Source organism: Myripristis murdjan, chromosome 5, assembly GCF_902150065.1.
Source record: "Myripristis murdjan chromosome 5, fMyrMur1.1, whole genome shotgun sequence".
NCBI lineage: Eukaryota > Metazoa > Chordata > Actinopteri > Holocentriformes > Holocentridae > Myripristis > Myripristis murdjan.
The window spans coordinates 25781295-25806977 of record NC_043984.1 but is presented as its reverse complement, the minus strand read 5'-3'; the positions used below and the strand labels follow the sequence as shown (position 1 = coordinate 25806977).

The 25683-nt window shown below is 43.1% G+C and overlaps 2 protein-coding genes across 2 annotated transcripts in view; one reads left to right on the top strand and one right to left on the bottom strand.

The window, feature by feature from the left end:
• Nucleotides 1-351: 351 nt before the first annotated feature.
• Nucleotides 352-4525, top strand: psmd6 (proteasome 26S subunit, non-ATPase 6). The gene is made up of 8 exons (XM_030052570.1): nucleotides 352-641; nucleotides 1072-1277; nucleotides 2148-2293; nucleotides 2520-2739; nucleotides 2887-2995; nucleotides 3240-3408; nucleotides 4107-4184; nucleotides 4283-4525. The coding sequence occupies exons 1-8, from the start codon at nucleotides 497-499 to the stop codon at nucleotides 4377-4379; spliced, it is 1170 nt and encodes a 389-aa protein (XP_029908430.1). The 5' UTR covers nucleotides 352-496; the 3' UTR covers nucleotides 4380-4525.
• Nucleotides 4526-5570: 1045 nt separating this feature from the next.
• atxn7 (ataxin 7) overlaps nucleotides 5571-25683 on the bottom strand; it is a 34318-nt gene continuing 14205 nt past the window's right edge. Inside the window, exons 5-13 of the mRNA XM_030051971.1 lie at nucleotides 21931-22035; nucleotides 17292-17589; nucleotides 14546-14895; nucleotides 12087-12169; nucleotides 11653-11927; nucleotides 11135-11327; nucleotides 10107-10228; nucleotides 8750-9905; nucleotides 5571-7834 (exon numbers count right to left, since the gene is read on the bottom strand). Coding sequence (XP_029907831.1) covers nucleotides 7817-7834; nucleotides 8750-9905; nucleotides 10107-10228; nucleotides 11135-11327; nucleotides 11653-11927; nucleotides 12087-12169; nucleotides 14546-14895; nucleotides 17292-17589; nucleotides 21931-22035 — 2600 coding nt within the window. The 3' untranslated portion in view covers nucleotides 5571-7816. The remainder of the gene's footprint in view (nucleotides 7835-8749; nucleotides 9906-10106; nucleotides 10229-11134; nucleotides 11328-11652; nucleotides 11928-12086; nucleotides 12170-14545; nucleotides 14896-17291; nucleotides 17590-21930; nucleotides 22036-25683) is intronic.

The following is a 25683-nucleotide window of genomic DNA, read 5'->3' as shown; positions in this document are numbered from 1 at the left end:
ACTTACACTTTCAAATAATGAGGATAGAAAAGTCAACTACCTCACAAATACACATGAAAAAAATAAGAAAAAGAAAACTATCAAAAAACAAAATAAGTTAAATGAAAAATCACCAGTGTAGGGTGCGGGTCTACTGTTTGCCATTAGATGTCATAATGTTATTATTTGACTCGGACTGTCATTATTTAATGGTAGGATTTTCGTTGTTTGACGCACACATTAAATGTCCCATTAATCATTGACAAACGTAAAATCTTGTCTGTCTCTCAAAAGTGTCATTCACACTTATGTCCAGTAGGGGGCAGTGAACAGTGAAAGCGTTAGTACATTGTCCCGCTGGTCGTGCCTCTCGTCTCGTCCTTGACTAGACGCACTGGCGGAAGCAGCAGAGCGGTGTTTTCCGTAGTCATCGTTGGCTAACAGATACATATCCACACAAAGAAACTTTCTTATAGTCCTTATTTTTTTTTAGTACATTTCCCACTGTTTGGCTAAGATGCCGCTGGAGAACCTGGAAGAAGAGGGTCTGCCCAAGAACCCCGATCTGAGGATAGCACAGCTCAAGTTTCTGCTGACGATGGATGGTCACCGACAGGACGCTAAAGTGAAGACGGAGCTCATGGACGCTATCAAAGCCAACAGTGAGTTAGCACCGCGCCGCTGTCTTGCTTTAGTCCGGCCGGTGTACGAACACTGGAGGTGTTTGAGCTGAATAAAGTCAATGTGGCTCGTTAAAATCTCAAAATGCGCCCCGCTTCCAAACACATGGCTTGCTAACTTCATCCAGTTTTAGGTTAAGCTAACCCAGCGTCAGTTAGCCAACTAGCAAACTTCAGCTTCGTGGTAAACAGTTTGTGCAGCATCAGCTGAGGAAACTTAAAGCTTTGTGGGTGCTGCTGTGCTGAAATGGGTTCAAAATGAATTACATCTCCTGATTACTGTCTGAAGTTCATACTTTAATATAGTTTTCCACATAGTCTCCTGAAATCTGTCATTTTGCCTGTTTTCTTGACGCTTGTCATATTCTGTCAAGCGAGGTGATCTTCCCTTCCCTTCCCTTGTCTTTTCCAGACATGGCACCGTACTATGAGGGCCTGTGCAAGGAGCTCAAGTGGCAGCTAGACAGTGACTTACTGAGCAAAATGAAAAAGGCCAATGAAGAGGAGCTGAAACGCCTGGACGACGTCCTGGAAGATGCGGAGAAGAACCTGGGAGAGAGCGAGATACGGGACGCCATGATGGCCAAAGCTGAATATCTCATCAGAATCGGGGACAAGGTGAGATTGTACTCCATAGCACACACCTGGCATGATTTTGTTCATATTTATATTTGAGACATAATATGACCAGGTTGGAAAATTAACATCAGACACTTGCTGTAGATTTCTGATGTGGCTGATCAGTTTATATACTAGGTAGACTTAAGTGATCTGAATGTAATGGTGAAAGTGACTGGCACATGTTGGAACTGCAGACAAGACACTGTGTTTCCTTTCCTGATCGCTATAGATGATATAGTATCAAAACACCAAGTGCATTTTTTTCTGGCTAAGGAGATGTATGAAGACACTAATATCTTTACCTTTTGGCCCTTTGGTGTATCATGCCTAAAAATCCCCACCAGTGCCATGAGAGCACCGATTCCAACATTAATGTCAACATGTCTCTCAATAGAAATCCTCATGGTCTCCAGTTTTGTTTCTTGATCAAGTCCAACTGTGGTTTAGTGGAGCTTCTAATGAAACTGAGCTGCACGAAAGCAGAAGTTGTAGTCTGCCGACAAATGGCCTATAAGGATGCTCGCCAAGGGATGGCAGCGGATGCTCCATTGCTCCTCAACATGTTTTTTGCGATGGTGTAAATCTGCCCAGACACAGCACAAACCTGCAGTCGAGCCACCTGACTGTGAACTGGAGCGTCTCATATTATGTGTACTGACAGATTTCATGTGATGGCTTGTTTCTCTCTTCCTGTGAGTGGTGTAGTTCAGTCACTATGATCCCTCCAACCTTTGCATTACATTATAAGAAAAATGGCTTCCCTCTAAGATAGTGCTAGGCCTAATGTCTATGCTTTTGTGTGTTTTCCCAAATTATCCATATCAGCTGAATTGATTGACATGTCTGCCTTGCCTTGTGCGTCCACAGGAGGGAGCCCTGACAGCCTTCAGGAAGACTTATGACAAGACGGTGGCTCTGGGTCACAGACTAGATATTGTGTTTTACCTGCTGAGAATCGGCCTCTTCTACATGGATAGTGACCTCATCACACGCAACTCTGAGAAAGCCAAGAGGTAATGGCTTTAACTAGGATGTGTTCATGTGATTTTTTTCTCTCTTGTTGCCCATCCATTGTTTTTATTATATTTCATTTATAGCATCATCATTCCAAAACACCGGCAATGTGGTATACATTAGTCATTGACTATTTTATGCTGTACTTTTTCCACCTAACCTAACAGAAGCACTATTCCACTGACAGCCTTGGTGTTAAATACTAAGTACTGTCTGTTTCCTCAGCCTTATCGAGGAGGGCGGCGACTGGGACAGGAGGAATCGTCTGAAGGTCTACCAGGGCCTGTACTGCGTGGCCATCAGGGACTTCAAGCAGGCCGCCGAGCTCTTCCTTGACACCGTCTCCACCTTCACCTCCTACGAACTCATGGACTACAAGACCTTTGTCACCTACACAGTCTACGTCTGTATGATTGCCCTCAAGAGGCCTGACCTCCGCGAAAAGGTAGGCAGGGAGATGGAGTCAGTGCATGGGGTCACAAGAACATAGACAAGAAGGCTGGGTGGTTTATTTTATATGAAGTTTTCAGTATGACTTTTTTTTTTTTTTTTTTTTTTTTTTTGAATATGTCCCTTTGGGTATTCCTCCCAGGTGATAAAGGGAGCCGAGATCTTGGAGGTTCTCCACAGTCTGCCTGCTGTTCGCCAGTATCTCTTCTCCCTCTATGAATGCCGCTACTCTGTCTTCTTCCAGTCCCTGGGTGAGTCAGCCTTTTCCTTCACTGGCCTCAAAAATGACTTGACATCACTGATAGACTAACAGAGCAAACCTAGTTTAGGTTTGGTTCCTTGACGGGCTAAAACAGTGTGATCAGGACAGAAAAATAGCAGATGTCAAGTGTTTTTCCCACTCAATCCCACCCATGTGTCTCTGCAGGAAAAGTTGTATGCACACAGATGATACATTTTTAATAACCATTTATTTTTCCTCCCGTTGTGCTACAGCCATGGTGGAGCAGGAGATGAAGAAGGACTGGCTGTTTGCCCCACACTACCGCTACTATGTGAGGGAGATGAGGATTCAGGCGTACAGCCAGCTGCTGGAGTCTTACCGCTCACTCACCCTGGGCTACATGGCCGAGGCTTTCGGCGTCAGCACAGAGTTCATTGACCAGTGAGTCCCAGCATGTTGCTTTTCACCTGCCACATCCTGTGGAATGGTGTAGGCCCGACCCGAGTTTCTCCCAAAGCATCATGACATAAAGATAAAAAATTCTGTTACATTTTTTATCAGGACTTAGAGCTGTTCATGCTATCAAATGATCTGAAATAATAAATTATAAGACAGCAAGGTGGATCATCATTACCGCTGTATCACCAAGCCTCAGGAGCTCTGATGTAGTATCATTATAGCACTGGTCAGGTTTCCAAAAAATTCATCTGTTACGGTTTGTGATGTTAAACTGCTTAAATGCATCAAAATCTATGTAAAGGAGCCCAGTTAAAGGGGAACAAGTGTTCAGGAATTAGGTAACGAATTTAGGTGCTTAGTTGAAAAATTTAAGTCAGATGACCTTATTTCTAGTGCAGGGTTAAAATCAGCCGCACCCAAGCACTAAATCATGCTACTTAGAAGCACAAACCCACACAATATTTCATCCCTAAGTGGGTCTTTGTCAAGCAGTATTTCACTGTTTCAACCCTGTGGCTTGAAACATTGTACAATTAAAGCTTCCTGGGAGCAATATTTAGTGTTTGGATTTTCCTTTTTTTTTTCTTTCCATGTGCTCAACTAAGGATTTTAGAGAAGTGCTGTGGTACCACCACAACTGTTTTGGGACTAATTAATGCCATTTTCCTCTATTTCCTCAGGGAACTCTCCCGATTCATAGCCGCCGGTCGTCTCCATTGTAAAATTGACAAAGTAAACGAGATTGTGGAAACCAATAGGTAAAAATACTATTTTACATTAACCACCGAAGTTCAGTCCTCCTTAGAAAAAACCTTAGCCAACAGGACTGTGATGCTTTTCCTGCTCTTCTCCCCAGACCTGACAGCAAGAACTGGCAGTACCAGGAGACCATCAAGAAGGGTGACCTGTTGCTGAACAGAGTGCAGAAGTTGTCACGAGTAATCAACATGTAACTATTGGAGGCCATAATTTCTCTCTGATCATTGCAAGGCAGAAGTGCATGACTTTTCTCGTTGTATCCTCTATCCAAACCAATAGTTTGTCTGACAAAGTGACCCTTATATTGTGTACATAATAAAAAGTGTTTTCTTTGACTGTTGAGACTGGGTTTGGATTTGTTGACACCGGTTTTCACTTCAGAAAAGAGGCAGAGACATCATTTCATATAAATAGCAGTATAAATTATTTTATTTACAGAAACTTGTTACAAAACAAATAGACTATACAATCTTTTTTTTCTTTAAATATTAATTCTAACCTATCATGTTTTGTTCATGAATTACATAGCAGCCAATACATAAGTCCAGCTGATCAAAATGATTTTGATAATGTATACAAAAAAATCTATACACGCTTTTACATAGTATGAATGGTGGATTTTCTCCTCCCAGAAGCAAGCTGTATTCCCTCACTTTCACATTCCAAGTCTACGGTGCTCTGATGATACTAAAATGCATCCTTGCAATGTTTCCATCAAGTGGAAATGATGCCAAAGATGTATGTGGAGTTGGAGGGTAAACAAAAACACTTGATTGAACATTTTACATACAAATCCCAGTAAACCAGAGGGGCTTCAGCCGCACACTCAAGCTCACAGAAAATTTTGATATCTCTTCTGGAAAACTTTGATAAATCCAAAAAATGCAAAACACTAAGTGTTTCATACCGGACAGCTGACAAGCTCTCGGGTTTTACCACATTTAGGTTCATAGGCAGATTTTAAAAGCAAGCTCCTAAACACTTCGAACATTCAAGTAAGGTAAAACTTAACCCAAAAATACTGTCCTCAAACAGTCGGAGTGAAACAAATTCAGGCACTTTCTTAATTCATTTTTTCTTTAAAAGCTGCAAACTAACAATTTCCTTAAAAGCTGTGATTCAAATTACTTGTTTGGCAACAATGATGCAAGCAGTTGGACTGTTTGAAGTGTTCCTCTTCCTTGCAATAATGATTGCTTAAGTCCCTTCAGCCTTATAAAAGGAAATAAGTGTTTCAATTGTGAAATGTATTTAAGGTATTCCATCTACAAAGTGTATGACTGAAGAGTCTGTGGAAATTGGTTAGACAATGGGCACAGCTTCAAGCCTGCAGGACATTTCAGAATCACAGGCTAACTGGGTCACAAAAACATTTTTTTTTTCCATTTTGTTGATTCATAGGCAACGTAAAATGTATTGTAAAAGCACATGTGATTGAGACCTTGAAAAGTGAATAAAGGTTTCCTCTGTCATACAGACACATGCTACAGTGGCAACACTTCACCTATTTTCCTTAAAGGATCCCAGTACACGATTCATGAGATGCTTCAGCTTCTACATATAGGCGTATTGCATTATATAGACTTGGCAGTGAACCACTTCAAATAATCAAGTTCTTTGACTTGTCATCTTGTTTACTAAATAAATAATGACTTTTAAATTGTACCAAAAATCTGTGTACGAAAAATGCCTGTGCAAAAATACATATTTCACTATGTACAATTTGTTAACAAAATACGTATTCTCAAATAGGGATACTTCAATACTTGTTTGATACATAGGCTACAAGAAAAAAGCTAAAGTAAGGTACAAAAGAAAATTTTCTCCTCTACTCCCCACACTATTTGACATCAGTAGAGGTTCAACAAATCAACAGGTGTTACCAAAAGTTTTTAACGTTTCCTGTGAAGCCATCTCCATGAATCTCGCACCAAAAAACCCACAAACACCCAAAATATAGCAACTATCAAACATCTCAATGAGATGGGGAAGTACTGCCCGATTTAAGACTCCATTCTGACAAAGGAATAGAAGTACAACGTTTGGCCATCCATTCTGCTGTGACAAATCTTTTCTCACTAGAAGCCACCAGTGTTGCGGTGAGACACTGAATCTTTTCCAGCTAGAGCTGGGATAGTGGTTACAACTGGGAAAGACAATCTTGCCCACAGAAGACAGGTGGGGTGCATATATTTGCTCCAATTAAGACGTACCATATTTGATTCCCTGTGTTTAAAAAAAAAAAAAAAAGCAATACCAAAACATCTGCTCACCAACACCTGTGTGGATTTCAAAAAGCCAAAAGGGTATAAACAAGATGACAATTCTCAGAGTGTCAGAGAACAAGCTGGGACACCAACCACTTTTGTTTGCACAGTTCTTGCCTCTCCACACAGAGGCAGTGCACCATCACCACTTCACGGGCAAGACTGCACAACCTTTAGTTTAAAAAAAAAAAAAAAAAAAAATTAAATAGGATAGCGAAGCTAATAGCGGCCTTTGGCTGGCTTTGTGGGCAACTACGTACTGCCTGTGGTGCAAGTAGTTATCTAGTGCTGTTCACAGTTGGGGGTAGTCTACTGTGGCTATCCTTTTGCACAATGAAAAGATTCATGAAATAAACAGGTGTCCTAAAGACCAAGCTATCTCTATGACAAAAGATTCAATTGAATGGGCACATCAGGCGTCCGTTTCACATTTGCAAGCACAATCGACTGTCTTCGCCACATCTACAAAGACTCTTTGTAGTTCAGTGTAAAAAGCTTGTAAGAAAACATAAAAAAGGTAACACTTGCATAATTATTTTGGGTAACAAAGAACTGACTAGATTCGTCCCTACCGACTCATCTCGGGCTACTGCATGTAACCTGAGGTTAATGTGTCACTAAGAGAAGTCGAAACTAATGAATAGTGAAAAGTGAAACAACAAGGTGATTGTGTATTGTTTAAGGTGTTGGAACTAACAGTTTGCTCCTTCTCCTGCTCTCTCCTTCCAAGGCTTCTGAGATCAGGCGCTGGGGGTGTAAATAAGTTGAAAATTCCAGTAGTCCAGCAGAATCTGACATGAGAAAAATAGTCATACATGCGCACACACACACTCTCTACACGCACACACACGGAAGAGATTTTGCTTGTTGTCTCCCCACTTGCTCAGCATCATGACGGCTTGTTATGGCAGCCCTTAACCTGAACCCTTTAAGCTTTGAACCGCAGGTCACATGACCCACGGCTGCTGCTTCTCCTCCTTCAAACCAGACAGGAAGACCTCTCAGAACATTGGGATGACACTTACTGGGGGAAGGGGGTGGGGTTACTGGCTTACTCCATTAGACCCCTGACACTCCAACACCTGCCATTTCCCCAAATGGTGCTTCAGCTGCAACCCCCCCCCAAACACACATGCACACACACATGCACACACACATGGCTTTGGGAAAAATAGTTTAAGGACCATAACAACGTTGATGTCACTGGGCTGTCCAGATCATCTCCACCCTGAGCATTGTGGGAAGCTGAGAGTAATGTGGGTTTGATTTTCGAAGGCCTCGTGCAGTCTGGAGCAGTATGGGGGCTGCCCCCTCCTCTTCCCCATCCGCCTGCCGGTTCCATACACAGAAACCGGACACCGCTGTCAGGGACGGGCCTTTGGCTAGGAAAGGGAGACAGGAAATCAATATTAAAACAGGTGTTAAGAAATACATCAATGTAGTTCTGCTGTCCCAATGAGCCTTAAGGATAAATTCTATATATGGGGCACAAGGATGGATGTCATTGTCATTGTCATTTCTATCAATGCAATACTGACAGTTGGCTTGAATATTTCTTTGACATATAAATCGAGAGAGATTTTCTTCAAATAATGAGTGAGTACTGAGGAATAAAAAGAGGGGACTGTGGTGAAATGGAGATGCAGAAATTCACAACTTCCACAAAAGGTGTTAATTTGCTAGTATGCCTCACTGCTTAAGCGTTAAAAAGGAAAAAAAAAAAAAAAAAAAAAAGCAACGCTCTGACTCTACATAACACTTGGTCCACCTGCTCCTGCCATGAAAGTAATTGACAAAATAAATGCAAAATTTATGAAAAAACTGTGTTCCAACCCTTCATCTACTCATTTCACCTCTTACATCCATTTCAGTCATGAAGTGGAGGTGTAGGTGAAGGGGAGGTGGGAGAGAATAAAAATTTCAGAATTAAGGCGTGGACTGCAAAAATGATGATACAACTCTAATCTCCTAGCAAGGTGTTCTAATATTGTGCTGTTTGTGTGCTGCTGTTACTAGCCTTGTGGAAATACAGGCATCATCATACATTTTAGTGGAAAATAAAATTTGCATTCCAATTTTATCTAACTATAACCTTACAGCTTTCGAATTTAAACCGTCCAACATTGTAAAAGATGTTAACTCTGTTTTGGGGTAAATTTTCTTTCTACATAAACATTTTAGCACAGTTCTTGAGAGCTAAATTGATCTCTGACTGATATTAGCACTGATATGACTGATGTTAGGACTGTGTTCAATAATGTGTCTTTATACAAAGTTATGAGGAGGATAAAACTCACCTGATGTAAATGGGAGTTGTTGGGAAGCCCTGGGGTCCCTGGAATGCTGCGCCCATGCTTCCCATGGATGTTGTTAATGGAAGGTGACTTGGCCACCTTGGGCCTGCCTGGTCCTGGTCCTCCTCCTCCCCCCAGCCCTGTTGCTCCACCACCACTGGAGGCAGGGGAGCTTTTGCGCTTCTTACCCTCTAAACGCCCATCAGAGGAGTGGTGGCTGAAGCTGGCATGGTGATCAGATGAGGAGGAGGACTGGTGATGCACAAAGGGCCCCAGGGAGAGGGTGGAGTCACTGCTGTTCATCACCACACTCATGCGCTTGATGGACTCTGCAGGGCTACCAGATGGAGGGCCTCGTGCTGTGGGCCCTGAGGAGCCGCCTGCCGACCCTCCAGATGACTCAGCCTTGAGGCTGAGGGAGTTGGTCCGCACCGTGGGCCCACAGTTCAGCCCCACGCTGTGGACCCCACTGTGCGAGGACAGGGATGATGATGATGAGGACGAGGGGCCTAGTGAGCTGTGGTGGTAGGTGCTCCCTGAGCTGCCGACATTTGCACAGTTCTTCTTGAAAGAGGAGGAGGAGGAAGAATAGTTGGCATTTGATGAAGAGGATTCAGTGGAACCATGGGATGAGGAGAGGACAGAGCTGTTCTTCCTCTTCTTCCCCGAGCTGAAGCTAGTGCTGCTACTGTTGTTGTTGGCCCCACTGCTGCCCCCACTGGTCGAGTTGGGGATGACAGGTGTGGAGGAGCCAGGGGAGATCTCCTTAGGCCTGAAGGATGATGACGACGACGACTTGGTAGTGCTGCTGCTGGAGGAACGGGACTTAAGCGCCCGGCCTGAGGCTAGGGAAGGAGCTGAGGAAGAAGAGGAGGAGGAGGAGTGGGCTGAAGGCATCTGCGGCGACGAAGACACTTGTCGGGCCTGCGTGGTGCCATAGGCCGGGTGCTCAGCCCCGCCCTGTGGGGAGCTGCGGGCATTTAAGGTGGTCCCATAGGAGAGCACTGACTTGCCCTCATAGGATTGGCTGTACGGAGGCTGGGGCAAGGTGGCAGGGGGGCTTAAGAAGCCCGTGGAGGGCGTGCTACCATGAGAGTTTGTGCTTGTCCTATGGGCAGATGCAACAGAAGAGGAGTTCTCCAAGGCCAAAGGGATTTTCCTATGAGGAATAATAGTTATTAGGATCAATGTTGACCACGAAAATCATTACTCTGAACTGTAATGATTCTCTGTATAAGCACCATCTACCCTCAATCAATGTCAACCGTTTTATTTTGAAAATGCGTCCCCATTATGTATGCAGCTTACTCAAATATCAAACACATGCTAAAAATTTGCCAAGTGGGAAGGGAAGACTTACTTCCACATTTGAGAGTTGACATGCTTGTCCATCATGGCAGTTAGTGCACATCGCATTCGATCCCAACGCCGGTCAAAGGAGTAGCAGCCTCTCCCAAACAGTCGACTTCCAAAAGTACAGTACTGGAAACAGACAGGGAGTGAAACAGAGCTTTTAAAGCTAACCGACATATTTGTTTGGATCCAGCCCTTGTACTTTGTGTTAGCTACTTCTTTATTCAAACCTCTATATAATTGGGGTTTGGACCAGGCTTTCCTCTGATGTGGCAGACTGAACTGGTGTTTGCCATTCAGTTTATGACTAGGACATCTGAGCTTTGATCTAAGTTATTTGTATCACAATAGACTGTTTACTGGAAGCATAGTCTGCAAAATAGTCCCCTATCAATTTAATTCTCAAACAATACCTTTGCAAAATTAATAAAAACTATAAAAATCAAACAGTATTTGCTGTCTATTTTGGTGTCTGTGTAAATTATTAAATTTTTTGAATGGCGTTTGCGAATGTGAATTTCATGCAAGCGGATCACAGTACATTTTACATGAAGGTCAGTTAAATTAGGGCATTGGCATTACTTTGAGTGTTTTCATTTAGCTTCACTGGTTGTTTTCTTTGTTTTCTTACCTGCTATCTGTCGAGTGTCTAAACTGAACTACGGTTAGTTTAAAAAGCAAATGGGCCAGTCACTATTACCATTTCAGTGTATAATAATTTCTTTAAATTGGGAGGACTGGCTCTTGTTAGACCCAGCATCTATAAATAACAGTCTGTTATTTATTAGAATGCATTTGTGAATTTTTCCAAGTGGGTGGTCCAAAAGCGAACTATTGGCTGCTTGGCCTATAACACGCTGAGGGAAACCCTAGAAACTGAAGGTGTAAAAAACATTTATTTATGGAAACTCAATTGTTTTTTCCTCCTCCAAGCTGGGTTAACCTTGAATACTAAAGGTGATTTTACAATTAGTATGACAGAAAGTAAAGTTATCCCTGGCTGATGGAGGACCAAGGATGGAAGAGTGAACTTACAGCTGCCGGTCGAGGGTGATAACCTGAATAGTGACAGTCCAGTTTGTCAGCATTCTCCTCCCGCTCCTCATTCTCTCCCTCATCACTGGAGGGCCGCGAAAAGCCTTCAGGGGCGGTTGGTGGATGGTGTGGAGACTCATGGACTACCGCAGGGTCTCCGGGGGTGCTCCCACCTCCGTGACTGCTGTTTAGTCTGATGGAAGGAGGTATGATGTTGAGAAAGTTTCACTCTAATGATATAAACTATTTTTGCACCAAAAATCAATGAAAATGCACTGAAGTAGATAATAAATAACTGATTGATGTACACCACTCAGCCAAATGAACACCTATCACAGACAGTGCTGCCTTGGGAGTGTTATTCAATAGAAATATATTCAACCAAATTCTCAAGGCCGCTTGCATTCAGGATCATATGGGAGTCAGATCTCAATTCTTCTCCACTTCTACTGGGGAAAAGAGGGTCTATTCTCAATCAAGAATAAACAGAACACGAGTGGGACAAGACAAATACTTACCGAGGAAGACCAGAGTTGTGAAGTTTGGGTTTGCCAAGCGGCAAAGGCTTAGTGGCATCTGGGGCAGGGCCATTTCCATGGGCCACTTGGTGGGGGTCATGGGCACTGGCAAGGCGGGAAGAAGGGTGGGGATCCCTGAGAGGGGGGGTCTGCTGGGAATGCGGTGTGTGGAGTTCCCTCTCCCGCTCCCTGGTTCTACTCTTGTGCTCTGCCAGCAATGTGTCAAAGCGCTTCCTTCGCCCTGGAACCGCCCTCCGCTGGCTTAAGGAATGTGTCTGGTGGCACAGGGGATTTGGTGGCATTTATATTCAGAGATGCATACATCTCTACAGTTGAGGATATGGGTCAAATATGACTTCTGAGTATTAACAAACTAAAACAAGGGAGTAAATGCCCCAACTGCATGCCACGTAAAGCAGAAAGAGATGGAGTACCTTGCATGTTAGGGATCTTGTGCATGGTTTCCGAGCTGTCACATCCACAACACCACAGTGGATATCTGGATTGAACTCGCGTTCTGAAGGCATGGGAGAGGAGGGAGAGAGAAACTATGTTATTTACAGACATTGTCACAGTCACTGTCCTATTAACACGCCATAAAAGTTCAGAGGAGAATGATAAGTAAAATAAGCTTTAGACAAACAAACTGCCCATTTCCTTGCTTCTGTAAGCAGTAACTAATAGTCTTTCAATCAAAATGTATCATACCGTATTTCACCAATTAATCGCCCGGCCGCAAATAGCCGCCTGGTTCTTTTAAACGCCTGGGGTCTGCACCCATTTTGCATATTAAACACCCACCCGAATAACCGCCGGGGCGATTATTTGCATTATATTGAGGTAACCCAAAATAAGGCTATTCACCTTATTTTTGCAGAAGTAAACAGTTAGCCGCACAATAACTGTGCAGCACTTCCGTGTTCTGTCAAAATAAGAGCACTAGCTAACGTTAGAAAAAAAGGGTGTACCGTAATCTTCAATCGACCGACTGTAATTATGTTGGACAGTAACTGTCATCACAATAATGGCCTGGTGCAGGTCTGTGCAAAAATAAATAAAGGCCTGCAGTGAATAGCCGCCTGGTTCTTTTAAACGCCTGGGGTCCAAGTTGATTTTGCGTATTAAATGCCCGGGCGATTAATTGGGGAAATACGGTAAATATCCAAACAAAAAGCAAGTAAATTTGTCTACTATGGCTGTAGCTATGGATGTTTGTGCGTGCTGCCCACCTGCTACTGTTTTTTGTTTGTTTGTTTGTTTGTGTATATTAATAAAAGTGTCCAAAACATATTCATATCTTGTAGGTAAATGAACGATAACTGATCATACTTCAAGCTTATACAAAGGGGAACTTGGTGTCAAGATGAAGCAAAGTGATGTTTCAAATAAAAGACTCTTTTCTACACTATATTACCAAAAGTATTCGCTCACCCATTCAAATGATCAGAATCAGGTGTCCTAATCACTTGGCCTGGCCACAGGTGTATAAAATCAAGCACTCAGGCATGCAGACTGTGAACCAAGACATTTGTGAAAGAATGGGCCGCTCTCAGGAGCTCAGTGAATTCCAGCGTGGAACTGTCATAGGATGCCACCTGTGCAACCAATCCAGTCGTGAAATTTCCTCGCTCCTAAATATTCCACAGTCAACTGTCAGCTCTATTATAACAAAATGGAAGCGTTTGGGAACAACAGCAACTCAGCCACGAAGTGGTAGGCCACGTAAAGTGATGGAGAGGGGTCAGCGGATGCTGAAGCGCATAGTGCAAAGAGGTCGCCGACTTTCTGCACAGTCAATTGCTACAGAGCTACAAACTTCATGTGACCTTCAGATTAGCCCAAGTACAGTACGCAGAGAGCTTTATGGAATGGGTTTCCATGGCCGAGCAGCTGCAGCCAAGCCACACATCACCAAGTGCAATGCAAAGCGTCGGATGCAATGGTGTAAAGCACGCCGCCACTGGCCTCTAGAGCAGTGGAGACGCGTTCTCTGGAGTGATGAATCACGCTTTTCCATCTGGCAATCTGATGGACGAGTCTGGGTTTGGAGGTTGCCAGGAGAACGGTACATTTCAGACTGCATTGTGCCGACTGTGAAATTTGGTAGAGGAGGAATTATGGTGTGGGGTTGTTTTTCAGGAGCTGGGCTTGGCCCCTTAGTTCCAGTGAAAGGACCTTTGAATGCTTCAGGATACCAAAACATTTTGGACAATTCCATGCTCCCAACCTTGTGGGAACAGTTTGGAGCGGGCCCCTTCCTCTTCCAACATGACTGTGCACCAGTGCACAAAGCAAGGTCCATAAAGACATGGATGACAGAGTCTGGTGTGGATGAACTTGACTGGCCTGCACAGAGTCCTGACCTGAACCCGATAGAACACCTTTGGGATGAATTAGAGCGGAGACTGAGAGCCAGGCCTTCTCGACCAACATCAGTGTGTGACCTCACCAATGCGCTTTTGGAAGAATGGTCAAAAATTCCTATAAACACTCTCCTCAACCTTGTGGACAGTCTTCCCAGAAGAGTTGAAGCTGTAATAGCTGCAAAAGGTGGACCGACATCATATTGAACTCTATGGGTTAGGAATGGGATGGCACTTCAGTTCATAGTATGAGTAAAGGCAGGTGAGCGAATACTTTTGGTAATATAGTGTATGTAGTTTACACATATTTGCATTCAGATAAAACCCGAGAAACCAACAAATTAAGCCAATAACCCAGCAAGGGGTGTACGCTTTCCTGTACAAAAATGCACAGAACCAGTCTGTGTGTGAAACCAGGTGTAATAATGTAAACAGAATTAACAGATCGGATTTCACAGCTCTAAATGTTGAGATCACAAAACTATAAAACCCTTAGCAGTAATATCCCAGCATCCCTCCCTCCGGCTGACCTGACAGTCTCTTGTAGAGGTGGCGTCTGCTACTGGCACTGCTGCTGCTGCTGCTGCTGTCCTGCTTCTTGTCTGAGAGGACCGACAGGTGGCCCTTGCCATTGGGAATCTGGCCGGGGGCCAGTAAGGGAGGCTTTGGTATGGAGGGACAGTTAAGGCCTGGCTTAAGGGCTGATGAGGAGGAGGAGGCGGTGACAGTGGTAGTGTTGGAGCTCACAGTGGTGCTAGAGGTGGAAGTGGAGGAGGACGACGAGGATGAGGAGGCTGCAAGGGCAGAGGGGGCCTGCGCCAACTTTGCTGATGGATCCACCTTCAGATGAATCTTCTCCACCTTGACAGCTGGGGTGAGGCTGGAGGAGACATTTACAGGAATTAACAGGGGCAGCAAAGAGGAGGAAGAGGCTGTATCAGAGTGTATTAAAGAAAAAGCCGGTAAGAAGTGCTTATGGACAAGAAATGCACAAATATAGATAAAACCAGGAGGAGAATACATCAGTCTAATGTGACGCTTCATTTAAAGATTTGAACATAACCATCATTTTAACAGACCAGGTTTCAAAATTCATTCGTTTTCTCTGGCAGATCCTGTACACATTTTAAGTGGTTGGAAAAATAACTTCGATAAAAAGGATTTCATTTTAAAGGCACTGACTCAGTGAGTGAATGAAGCTCATTTAAATGGTGGGCTGATAGTTAGTGGGAGAACTCAAGAGGTCGACTTCTGAAGACCAGGGAGAAATGAGGGAATAAGATTAAGAGGGAGAGGATCTAATTCAGTACCAAAAACAACATGTAAGGAGATGTGAATGAGCGCTATTGAAGGAGGGAACAAATTCAAAATTCACAATGCATTACAGCTCAGCTTGACTGTGACTTGTTTATTGTAACTATCATATTAGAGAAATGATATCAGTTTAACTAGTCGTATTGTTGATAGGAGTGGAAATTTCTCGATTTCAATATGCATTGTGATGCGGACGTGGACAATTGTGCATCGATGCATTGACAGAACACCGTTACCACCGCGCCCTCTTTTCATTCACACTCTAGCTCGCTCAAGCACTTCTCTCTCTCTCTCTGTCTCTCTCACTAGTGCTCTCAGCTTACTCATGTTCTCTCTTTTTTCAAAATGGTAAACCAACAATAAAGTCTAACTTTAAATGCCGGCAGCAGTGGGAAACCAAAGACATTCACTCATGGACATTTAGTTGGATGCATGTGCAGTATGCGTTATGTTTCTGCGCAGTTTTGTGCTTGTTGTAGATTATAGCACCCTTGCAATGCAAAAGGATTTATGCTTTGAAATATAAAAGCTGCATCTTTTCAATACAAGTATTTGTGTAACCCAGAGAAAAAAAAAACAGACTGTTTGTCATATTTATGAGCACTTTCTAAATAATAATGGAGTTCATATTTATCTGACTACTTCTATTACCTGATGAAAAGTAGCTATGTGCAATAATATACAAAATTGAGGATGCGATACACTGAGATGCACTGTGCAATCGAATCATTGACAGGTGAATCATAATCGTAATTTAATCAAACCATGAGCCCAGTAAAATTCACACCCCTAATTATTCAGATTGTTCAACAAAATATAATTAAGCTACATATATATAGCATATACTGTATACCCAGCGATATGTCAGGATGATATGAATTTATGAGAACAGAGATACAGCTCAAGCCTACTCCCCACTAGAGCCTGAATAATACTGGATTCTTGGAGCTAATACAGGTATTGATATTTCAGAGTAAAAAAAAGGTGGCGTACGATGCATATCATCTATGATAATATTGATCGATAAGATAGTATGTTGTTTTAATAATGTGTGAAATGAAAAACTTGAGTATGGCATTCATTTTCCAAAAAACAATCAAAACACGCCTTGAGAGTCCACCCATATTCACTGTCTATGATCCAGCCGACTGTGCATGCGCATTGAGAACACGTTCAGCGATCACACATCACACCAAGCTAAGCTGGTGTAGTACAATTCAGTGAACAAACAGCGCCAGGAGACCAAACACCAGTCACCAATCTACTATGTCAATAAGCTGTTGCCATTAAAGACAGCTCCACAACTAACTTGTTTCACCGTCTGCAAATTAACCACTGCATCACAACACTACATCTCTGCCTAAATTGTATGATTATGTTGCCAAACTATAAAGCGTAGACTGCAGAGGGTTTCAAATTTTGCCACAACAGATTTGATAATATCATTAACAGCATTGAATATTAACAAGAGCGAGCTAGTACAATACAACTGTTTTTTAAACATAGAAAATATCATCAATTATTGTTATCGGCAAAATCCCCCAAAATATTGAGATATTATTTTTGTCAATATCGCACACCCCTAGATGACAATATACTTCTCAATGATATTTTTGCATATAAAAGTGCATTTATAGCAAGAGCTCATCAAATTTGGTTATCAAATAGTTAAATAAAAATATGTACTGAAAGCTTGATAATTTACAGTTGAACAATAAACTTCTTAACTTCTTAACACAATCTGCACCACCATCTGCTCAGCTATGACATGATATTCTGCCAACTTGCAGGCTATACAACCTATTGTAAACAATGGAGATGAAGCTGAACAAAATAATGAAACAGTTTGTAAATTATTTTTTAAAAACTATTATCATTGGCTGATAATATCAGCCAGGCTCGAATCCTCATATTTTGTCCTAGCTGAACACAATTTAACAAATTCTAAACAGTGAAACTCACATCTTGTCTGGCTGCAGCACCCTGAAAGGGGGGAAGTGGGGTCTTCTCTGAATGCTTGGCAGCTTCTCTTTGGCTGGTTTGAGGAGTTTGGAATTGGAAGAGGAGGAGGTGGAAGAGGAGGAGATGCTGGATCCGGCAGTGGAGGGTCGGCCAGGGATCCCTCCAGTCGCAACTCCGGACCCAGACCCCGAGCCCAACCCGGGCCCGGCCCCAAGCCCACTGCCACTGCTCCGGTTCCGGCTCGACAGAGGGAAGGGCGAGGTGGAGGTTGGCTTGCTGGCCGAACTGTGTCTTCTCTCTGGAGACGCATTACAAAACCAGTCCAGTGTTAAAAAATACACCTTCAACTTTATCAGATTTCAGGATTAATAAACCTTTGATAAACCAAAATTTATTAGTCTAGATAAACCAGATAAAAAGTAGGTCATGAGAACGGAGAAAACCAAGATGTGTGATACCAATCTTCCTCCAACAGTAGTGAGCAGGTTACTTCGGCAACAAATAAGTAGAAAATTATTTGTGATCCATGCCAACACAGCCTGAAATAGAACTAGTGAACAGGTCAAGAGCTTCAATTCCTCTCTGAGCTTCTGAGCTGAACAGCTACTGTGAGAAGTGATAAAAGAGAGGATGACATCAGAAAATGCTAGGACAAAGACAAAAATAGAAGAAAGCAACAAATGCTGGTGAGGGCCAAATGCTCTCATTCAAAACTAAACGTCTTTCACTCTCTGGGTAAAATGAAAATACAGCATTCGCAAACGTGGCATTTGCTTGAACCCCTGGGTAGGTAAGCATGTAAGCTACGGTGTTTCTCGAGGAAGCTCTTATTACTTTCTATTTCAAGAAACAGGAAACAGGAATCAAAAAGCATAGTCCAAATAATTTCACTAAAGTTTGTGTTGTTGTTCTTACCCCAAGGCAAATAATTTAATGTGGCACACTTCCCATTACACAGTAGGGAAAAAAAACAAAACAGAATCTATCCTACGCTCAATTAAGCACATGATTTTTTTTTTAATTCAGAGGTTACAGCAAGGCTTAGGGTTACTGTCACGATATCGTGGGGATGACTATTGGTGTTTTCATTAAATAGTTTAACACAAGAGATTAACACAATCACTAGTAATGTGAATGTGATGTCCAAGCAGTTCAGAAAATGTCATCTCTTTACTGTGTTGCAGCATTTAAAAGCAGGACAAGACCATACTTATATCAGATCCTGATATTACGATTACCAAAAATTCCCAGACGATATCTAGTCTTATAACAATATAACAATATTGATATATCGCCCAGCCCTACTACAAGCCCTGCCAAAGCCTTGAATAGTAGCCAGAGAGCAGCTCCATAGCAGAGATACTGGGCCTCCAGGGTCACAGGAGGGTCACGCAGACAGACAGACACTCCTGTTCCTCTGACCATAAGTGGAGAGAGACAGCGGGAGAGAGAGAGAGCGAGACAGAGAGAAACATACACGTGCTAATGTGCTGAGAGCTGAGGACAAATAGCTACTAAACACTCTTGTTTTCAACACTGCTCTCTCAATTCTGTCATACCAGCAAACGGGCAAAATGACTGAATGAGAATAGGGGGAAAATGCCAGAATCTGTAAAAGTGAAGGTAAGAGGATGTAGCCTCAGGCATGTGAATGTACTGCGATGGAACAGGTTTTGATGGAAAGCATCTGTGTTGGTAGCTAGATACCATGGTGAGGTGCAGGCTTGGTTAGCTAACCTTATGCTGGGCTAACTCCATGGTGTTGTTGGGACTGGGCTACAGGCCAATATTCTGTCTCTGCAGGTGAGCTGAAAGCAAGCTTGTTGCTGCTTAAACAGTGGAGGTGCTTTGAAATACACACAAACACACAGACAGACACACACACACAGCTGCCACTCCCAACTACCTCGCCTCTCCCACCCACTCCACTTAAACTGTTTAGCCTCCCATTTCTCAGAGCGAAGTGCTTTCAAGAGTACTGTTTCCCACCTGAGGCCTCTCTCCAGATTCAAGCTACCCATTCATGACACGCTCCAGCTCCCTTCCTCTCTCTTATCCCTCTCTTTCCTTAGCAGCCAAACACCCCTAAGCCTTTCTTTCTCTCCCGGCCTGCTTCCCTCCCTTTCCTGCTGTCTTGGCCCATCCCAGTCATCGTTAATAGCACGCCCCATACACAAACTCACACCAGGAAGCCCCTGTGTGACACTCCCACAATGCACTGCCAAACGCTGCGAGCAGACAGCCAATTCCAGTGGACCTGGCAGAGGGATAAAAGACAAGTCAAGAAAAAAATGAGGGGAAAAACAAAATGACAGAAGGAATAGGAGGAGCCTTAATATTCTCTTCCACACTGTCGAATGGTTGGCTCAAAGCTAAGGGGAATCCCTGGCGAAGGAAAAGAAAAAATGAAACTGTGCAAATGTGACCATCTTATAAACATGTCCACCGGCACCAGCCAGTGGCAAGGAGCAGGCCTGACCTGTGTGGTCCGTGTTAAAACACTAAATAACTTTGCTCTAGAAAAATAAACAAATCATGCTTAAGGCCTCATATATTAGTGGTTGAATTTTTTTTTTTAATAATGCACGGCTGTTTCTGCCCGAGGCAGTTCAACTCAAGGTGCGCAATTCAAAGATGTTGTGGTCGTCAACAAGCCAACGTGCGTATGTATGCTCAGCCAAGTCAATATGGGTGAGTACAGCTGCAAGGAGACAAGTCTTTGTTTGACAGTTTCATAAATGAATGCATAAAACAGACGTCAAGCTGGCAGCTTCCCCATTCTACGGTGAGTGTCACCCCTGCTGGGAGCAGCCTCTGCTGAAGGAGCACAAACACCTAACAGCAGACAGATGGACTTAAAGCAGCACACTGAAATCATATGGAGACCATCTCAATGGTGCTGAGATCGGTGCTTTTGACTGTGTTAACACTGCATGGGGTCTTCCCATTGTGACATCAGAAAGAGAGGGGTGGAAAATCATAGCACATGAAGCATTCCTACTGTGCTTGCCTACATATTATAGTATAGCTAACCCCATTTCACTCACACTGTAGACTGTTTCCTCTCTGGGGCTTGACACTCCCACATGGAGTAGCATACAGCATAAGAATAGCACGGTGAGTGATGAATGGATAAATTATCACGTTAGCAAAAGTGTGCACGCACAATAATATAATGTATCACAATTCCTGACGTATGCATTGAATTTTGAAAACACTGTCAAATAGCAGAGCCAATTGTTTCAGGTGCCAGTACTCTATGGTTCAGACAAAACACGGTCTCCATTAAATACACACCTTGCTGACCATATAAAGTTATACCACAACCATGTACTGTTACGCTGGCAGCACTGCTCTACTAGATAGTACTTGTAAAATGCAATGATGTACATCTACCTCTGATCTGAAAATGACCAGGAAAGCATGGAAATCCAATTTGGTGCTGCAGTTTAAGAACATTACAGCCTTGCCTGGTTAAGCTTGTACAATACTAATATTGTTTAGCGACTTAGAAGAAGTCATACATTTCTTAGCCAGTTGTTGACACAGTAGCAATGACAATGTCTCTGGAAGCCATGTGTTGTTATACCTCCCTCTTGTGGCTGACCTTGAGAACTCTTACTGCTGTCACACTTCATGGAGAATGAACGTACTGCACTCCCTTGAAAATACTTCTATTAATAAAACTTGACCTACATTTAGGGGAAAAAAAGATTGGAAGATATGGCTATAAGATCAAGTTCTTTCTGATTCATATGTTGAAAAAACTCAGGATGGGGCCAAGTATGAGCCCAACTATGGTCACACATGTCAAAATCCTGTCAGAGCATGGTCACATGTACCAGCTTTCCACAGTTCATCTGCACTGAAATTGATTTGACCCATTAAGAATCCAAACAATTCTTAGGCCTATTTAAAACAAAGTTTTACGTGACAGGACATAACAAGTGACACTATATCTAACCTGCTACCCCTCCCGTCTTGAGGAAAGGTCCTGGGGAGACAACATTTGGCTAAATATTTTCAGCATTTTGGGACATTTTACAGTCTAAGTGAGTTTTCTGTGGATACTCAAGTTTCAGCTAGATCCACAGTGAAGCAAATCCTTGATTCACAGACCTACAATTCATCACGTTTCCTCGGCACACTGGTGAAAGACGTCAGTATAACAACCCACACAGCCTGAGAGGTGGAGACCCACATGTACACCCCCACGTGTTCCACAAGTATTAACAAAACCAGAAATTCAGTTGGTGTTTCACATGGTAAAACAGTACATTACGAGGACGACTCAGATAACTACATCAAATATTAACAGGGGAATTGCAAACACATACGCACAGAACTGAGGCAAGGGGCTGACAAAACATAAAAGAGATTAAGAAAAGTCTTTACTACTCCATTCTCAGGATACTGTGTTGAGACTGAACAGTGATGGGGGAACAGGAATAGGGACTGAGGGGAGCAACACCTTGGAGTGTGCTAATGTGTGAAATATCACTACCAACCCTCTGAGCAGTGAACACTGAGGTTTAAAATAAAAAAAAAAAAATAGAAAAAGAAAAAAAAGGCGGGGGCTCTGTGAGTATAAGGCGTGCTTTAAGTTATGCATATGCATGTATGTGATTGTGAGACTTACCATAGTGTGCTTGAAAGGCCTGGGGCTTGACTACCTGACTGCAGAGGCTGCACATCACCAGGTAGAAGTCGTCCTGTGCGGGACACTGGCCAAATATAGGCATGTCTGTACACAGGGAAAGAATGAACCAGAGAGGGCAGAAGTCAGGGAGAGGCAAATAAGCTGGATCTGCATTTACCTGGTTCCTCAGTTGGAAGCATTGTTTAATAGTTCAAGCAACAGTGTACAAAACTGTTTATTCCAATTTGACAGCATAAACATATTTTTCCTTAGCATGCTTTCTTGCAATGAGTGGAACAAAAACAAGCAAGACAGAACAGTACGGGAAAAGGAGAACAATTGTCTTTAGTCATAGCCAGAATACAGTTCAGACACCATCGCCCAACACTCCCAAGTCAACACCTAATATTAAGAACATTAAAAGTAACAGAAATGCTCACTCGAGACAACCATATGAGCCAAGTCAGCACATGCAGTAACTGATCACCCCTACGTACTAGTCCCCTTTTAGAGTAGATAACATGACCTAGTGATAAGAACAATGAAAGGACGTAGTGGCAATCCAAAGGTTACCCGCTGTCAGAGAATTTCAGCACACACAACAGCGTTGTAGCACAAAGTGTGGATGATTTGTGGCTTCAATCATAAATTGGAAACTCTCACTGAAGAAGATGCTGTGCAAATCTTTCACCATCAGATTTAGTTCTTCAAAAACCTATACCACTACATATAAGATATGTGATTGTTAGACAAGGCAAATGTAAGAAAAAAACTGAGATATACGGGTACTGATCATCAACTATTTGTTGCGAAAGTTAGATATCACACTGCATTCTTCTCTATACTAGTGCGCTCCTCATCCAGCTATGATGGTGAAGCTCATATGAGTCAGTAGTAGAGGTCCTCACAGATCCACCCAAACCTGAGGGCCAGAGACCCATACGTGCTTGGATCCATGATTTATATAATCGCCGACTATATAAATCATGGATCCAACCCATGATTTATATAGTCGGTGAGACCTCACCCAGACCTCACCGACTATTAGTCGGTGAGGTCTGGGTCTCCACTATTAGTCGGTGAGGTCTGGGTTGGGTGCGTCCTGGGTCTGTTTAACATTATGTGTAATACCTGAGAGGTTCTGAGAAGACATGGCTATGATCAGACAGCGCTGATCATGATGGAAGTGCTGTGTATTTGTGAGCGAACTGCAAAGTTCATCTGTGGCCACAAGGTGGTACCATATGATCTGTGCAAGCAAACGCCCCTGGTCAGGAGGTAAAGGGTCAGAGAGCAGAGGTCAGACTCCTCTCAGAGAGCACAGATGATAGCAAATTAGCAATGCTAACATTAGCAGCCATTTTAACTACTGAATAACCACTGGGGCTACTAATGTTACACTAGGTAAGACACAAAGTTTTGTTTTGACAATTTGGAAATGAATGTTAACCTGTTGATAGCAATCAGCTGTGAAATCGGTGCCAATCAGGTCTGTGTCCTCCAGCCAGGTTCAGAGCCAGTATTTCTCAGTTCTGCAGGGGTCCAGGTTGCAGTTTTCAAATACAAGACAGGTCTGGTTCAGTATTGGGTACTACACTTCTGGGTCTTTTTGGTTTGGGCACAAATCTTATACTCGGGAAGACCTCTAGTCAGTACTCATCAAAGAAACCTCAGTTCCTTGAAGCTGGTGAATGCCTCTTGCTCATACAAAATGTGACAGGATAAACGCATTCAAAATGGTGCATTTGTGGCCAAAGTGAGCGGATGCAATTGAGTTATGAAAAAGGTCATGCACCACATGAAATCAGAAATAACACGGATGGCACCACAGCATCTCTGAGCATCTCTCAAAAATAAACTGAGACAACAGAGGATTTTTTTTTTTCTTTTTGGGAGATATAAAGGGGTGAATTTTCCTACAGCGCCAGAGCAGCACTGGCGTTTTCAGGCATGTGATGTTTATAAGAAGAGCATGAATGCCAAGGTTCCCGCGTGTCTAACCATCAAGGAAGTACGAACTAAACCTCACCAGCCTGTCTTGGCAAATCAGAGGGTAGTTTCGCTTCTCACCAGAATGTGATCAAAATTTACCCTGGCACAGAGAACCAGCAACCACCTAATTAAGGAGGCTAATTAAGAGACTGCCTGGGGCGTTGTAATGAGATGTGCGGAGGAGAGGGGACAAGAGGAGAGAAGTGGAGTCCCTCTCCAATACATACTCTGCCAGGGCCGTCAAGAGTCCTCCAAATGTCACTGGTGGAGTCTGGAGGGGATGAGGGCCATTAGCCAAGGCTCATATAAAAAGGGCCTACCTGGCGGGTACCCTCTTTGGGAGGTCATTGGCAGTCTTGTGTGGATGAATTGACAAGCCTGACGCTACTTAATGTGTGTCAAGTGTCGGAAGCCACTCAACTAGTGTTTCTTTCAACAGACTTGGAGTAAAAAGACTTACTTTCACAGCTATTGGGGTCTGCCACAAAGATAAGCAAATGTCTTCACTTAATAGACAAAGAAATGTAAATTATATCGAACTTGAGTGGGCAAACACATTGCTAATGTGCATAACTAAGGGTTTGACTTCTCTGAAAAAGAGAACAAGTGTGGAAACGTGATGCGGGGGGTGATCTTCACTGCTTGCCAGTCACATAAGCTTATGCCATTAAAGCAGCAGTTGGAAGCTGGCCTTAAAGTTCTGGGCAACTTGTGGTTCTGTTGGTCTGTTTTCATTTTATTTTCGCCATAATCCTGTCGCCTGTACCACCAGCAAACACAAATTATGAGAGGCAAGCATGTTTTCTGACTTAATAACTTCTTAAGTGCTCTCAATTTAAATTCCTCGTTCTCCAAATCCCTTCACTTGAAACGGGATAAGAACAGTGAAGTCAAACAGGCCAACGTTTCCTGGCAAGATCAACACCAAGGTCAAACCGGAACTCATTCCCAAACTGCTGGTGGCGTTCACTGTGGAGCGTTTTCCTAACGGGTTGCTCAACTAAAGCAGCCTGGCTGGATCGCTTCGCCACTCTGCATTCAGCGCACTGGCACTGACTGTACCGCTGAAACAGCCTGACTTGAAAAGTGGTGGAACGCCATTGTGTCGGCCCTATTCTCACTCTCCATTTTCTTCTTGGGTGAGGAGCAGATGAAAAGGATAGAGGGCAAGAGGAAGTCAGTGTGGAAGAGAACGATACAGAGAACAAGAACGTAGCAAACCAAGATTTAAGTAAGATAAAGAAAACACAGAGAGAAAGGAGGAGAGAAATAGAGCAAAGATGTGGGCCTAGGCCTCAGTGAGACAAAGCAAGAGCAAAGCAGTCAACCTGCGCTAGAGGAAAAGGAGACAGAGAGTATGTGAGCATGAGACAGAATAAGAGAATGAGAGTCCAGTTAATTTCAGTGTCCTCATCCATGGCAGTGATGAATGATCTAGGCAGAGTGGTAGCAGCTCCAGCAGCCTCTCAGCAGCACACAGGCAGGCTAAATACATACACACACACAGACACATACACAGGCCAGCAGACTCTGACCTGCGACTGACATTGACACTATATTTTCCAGCTACTCTTACTTTGACTCCTGCCACTGTAAAAATCTAAAAAAAAATAAATAAATAAAACAAAAAAACAAAAAGTGAATTCATTAGTCACTAATCACATATTTAAATGAGCTCTGTGCGTGGTGCATGCGTGTGCCATAAGTGTGTGTCAGAATGGCAGTTGCACCAAGGGAGGTATCTGGTGGTGAGTCATGGCA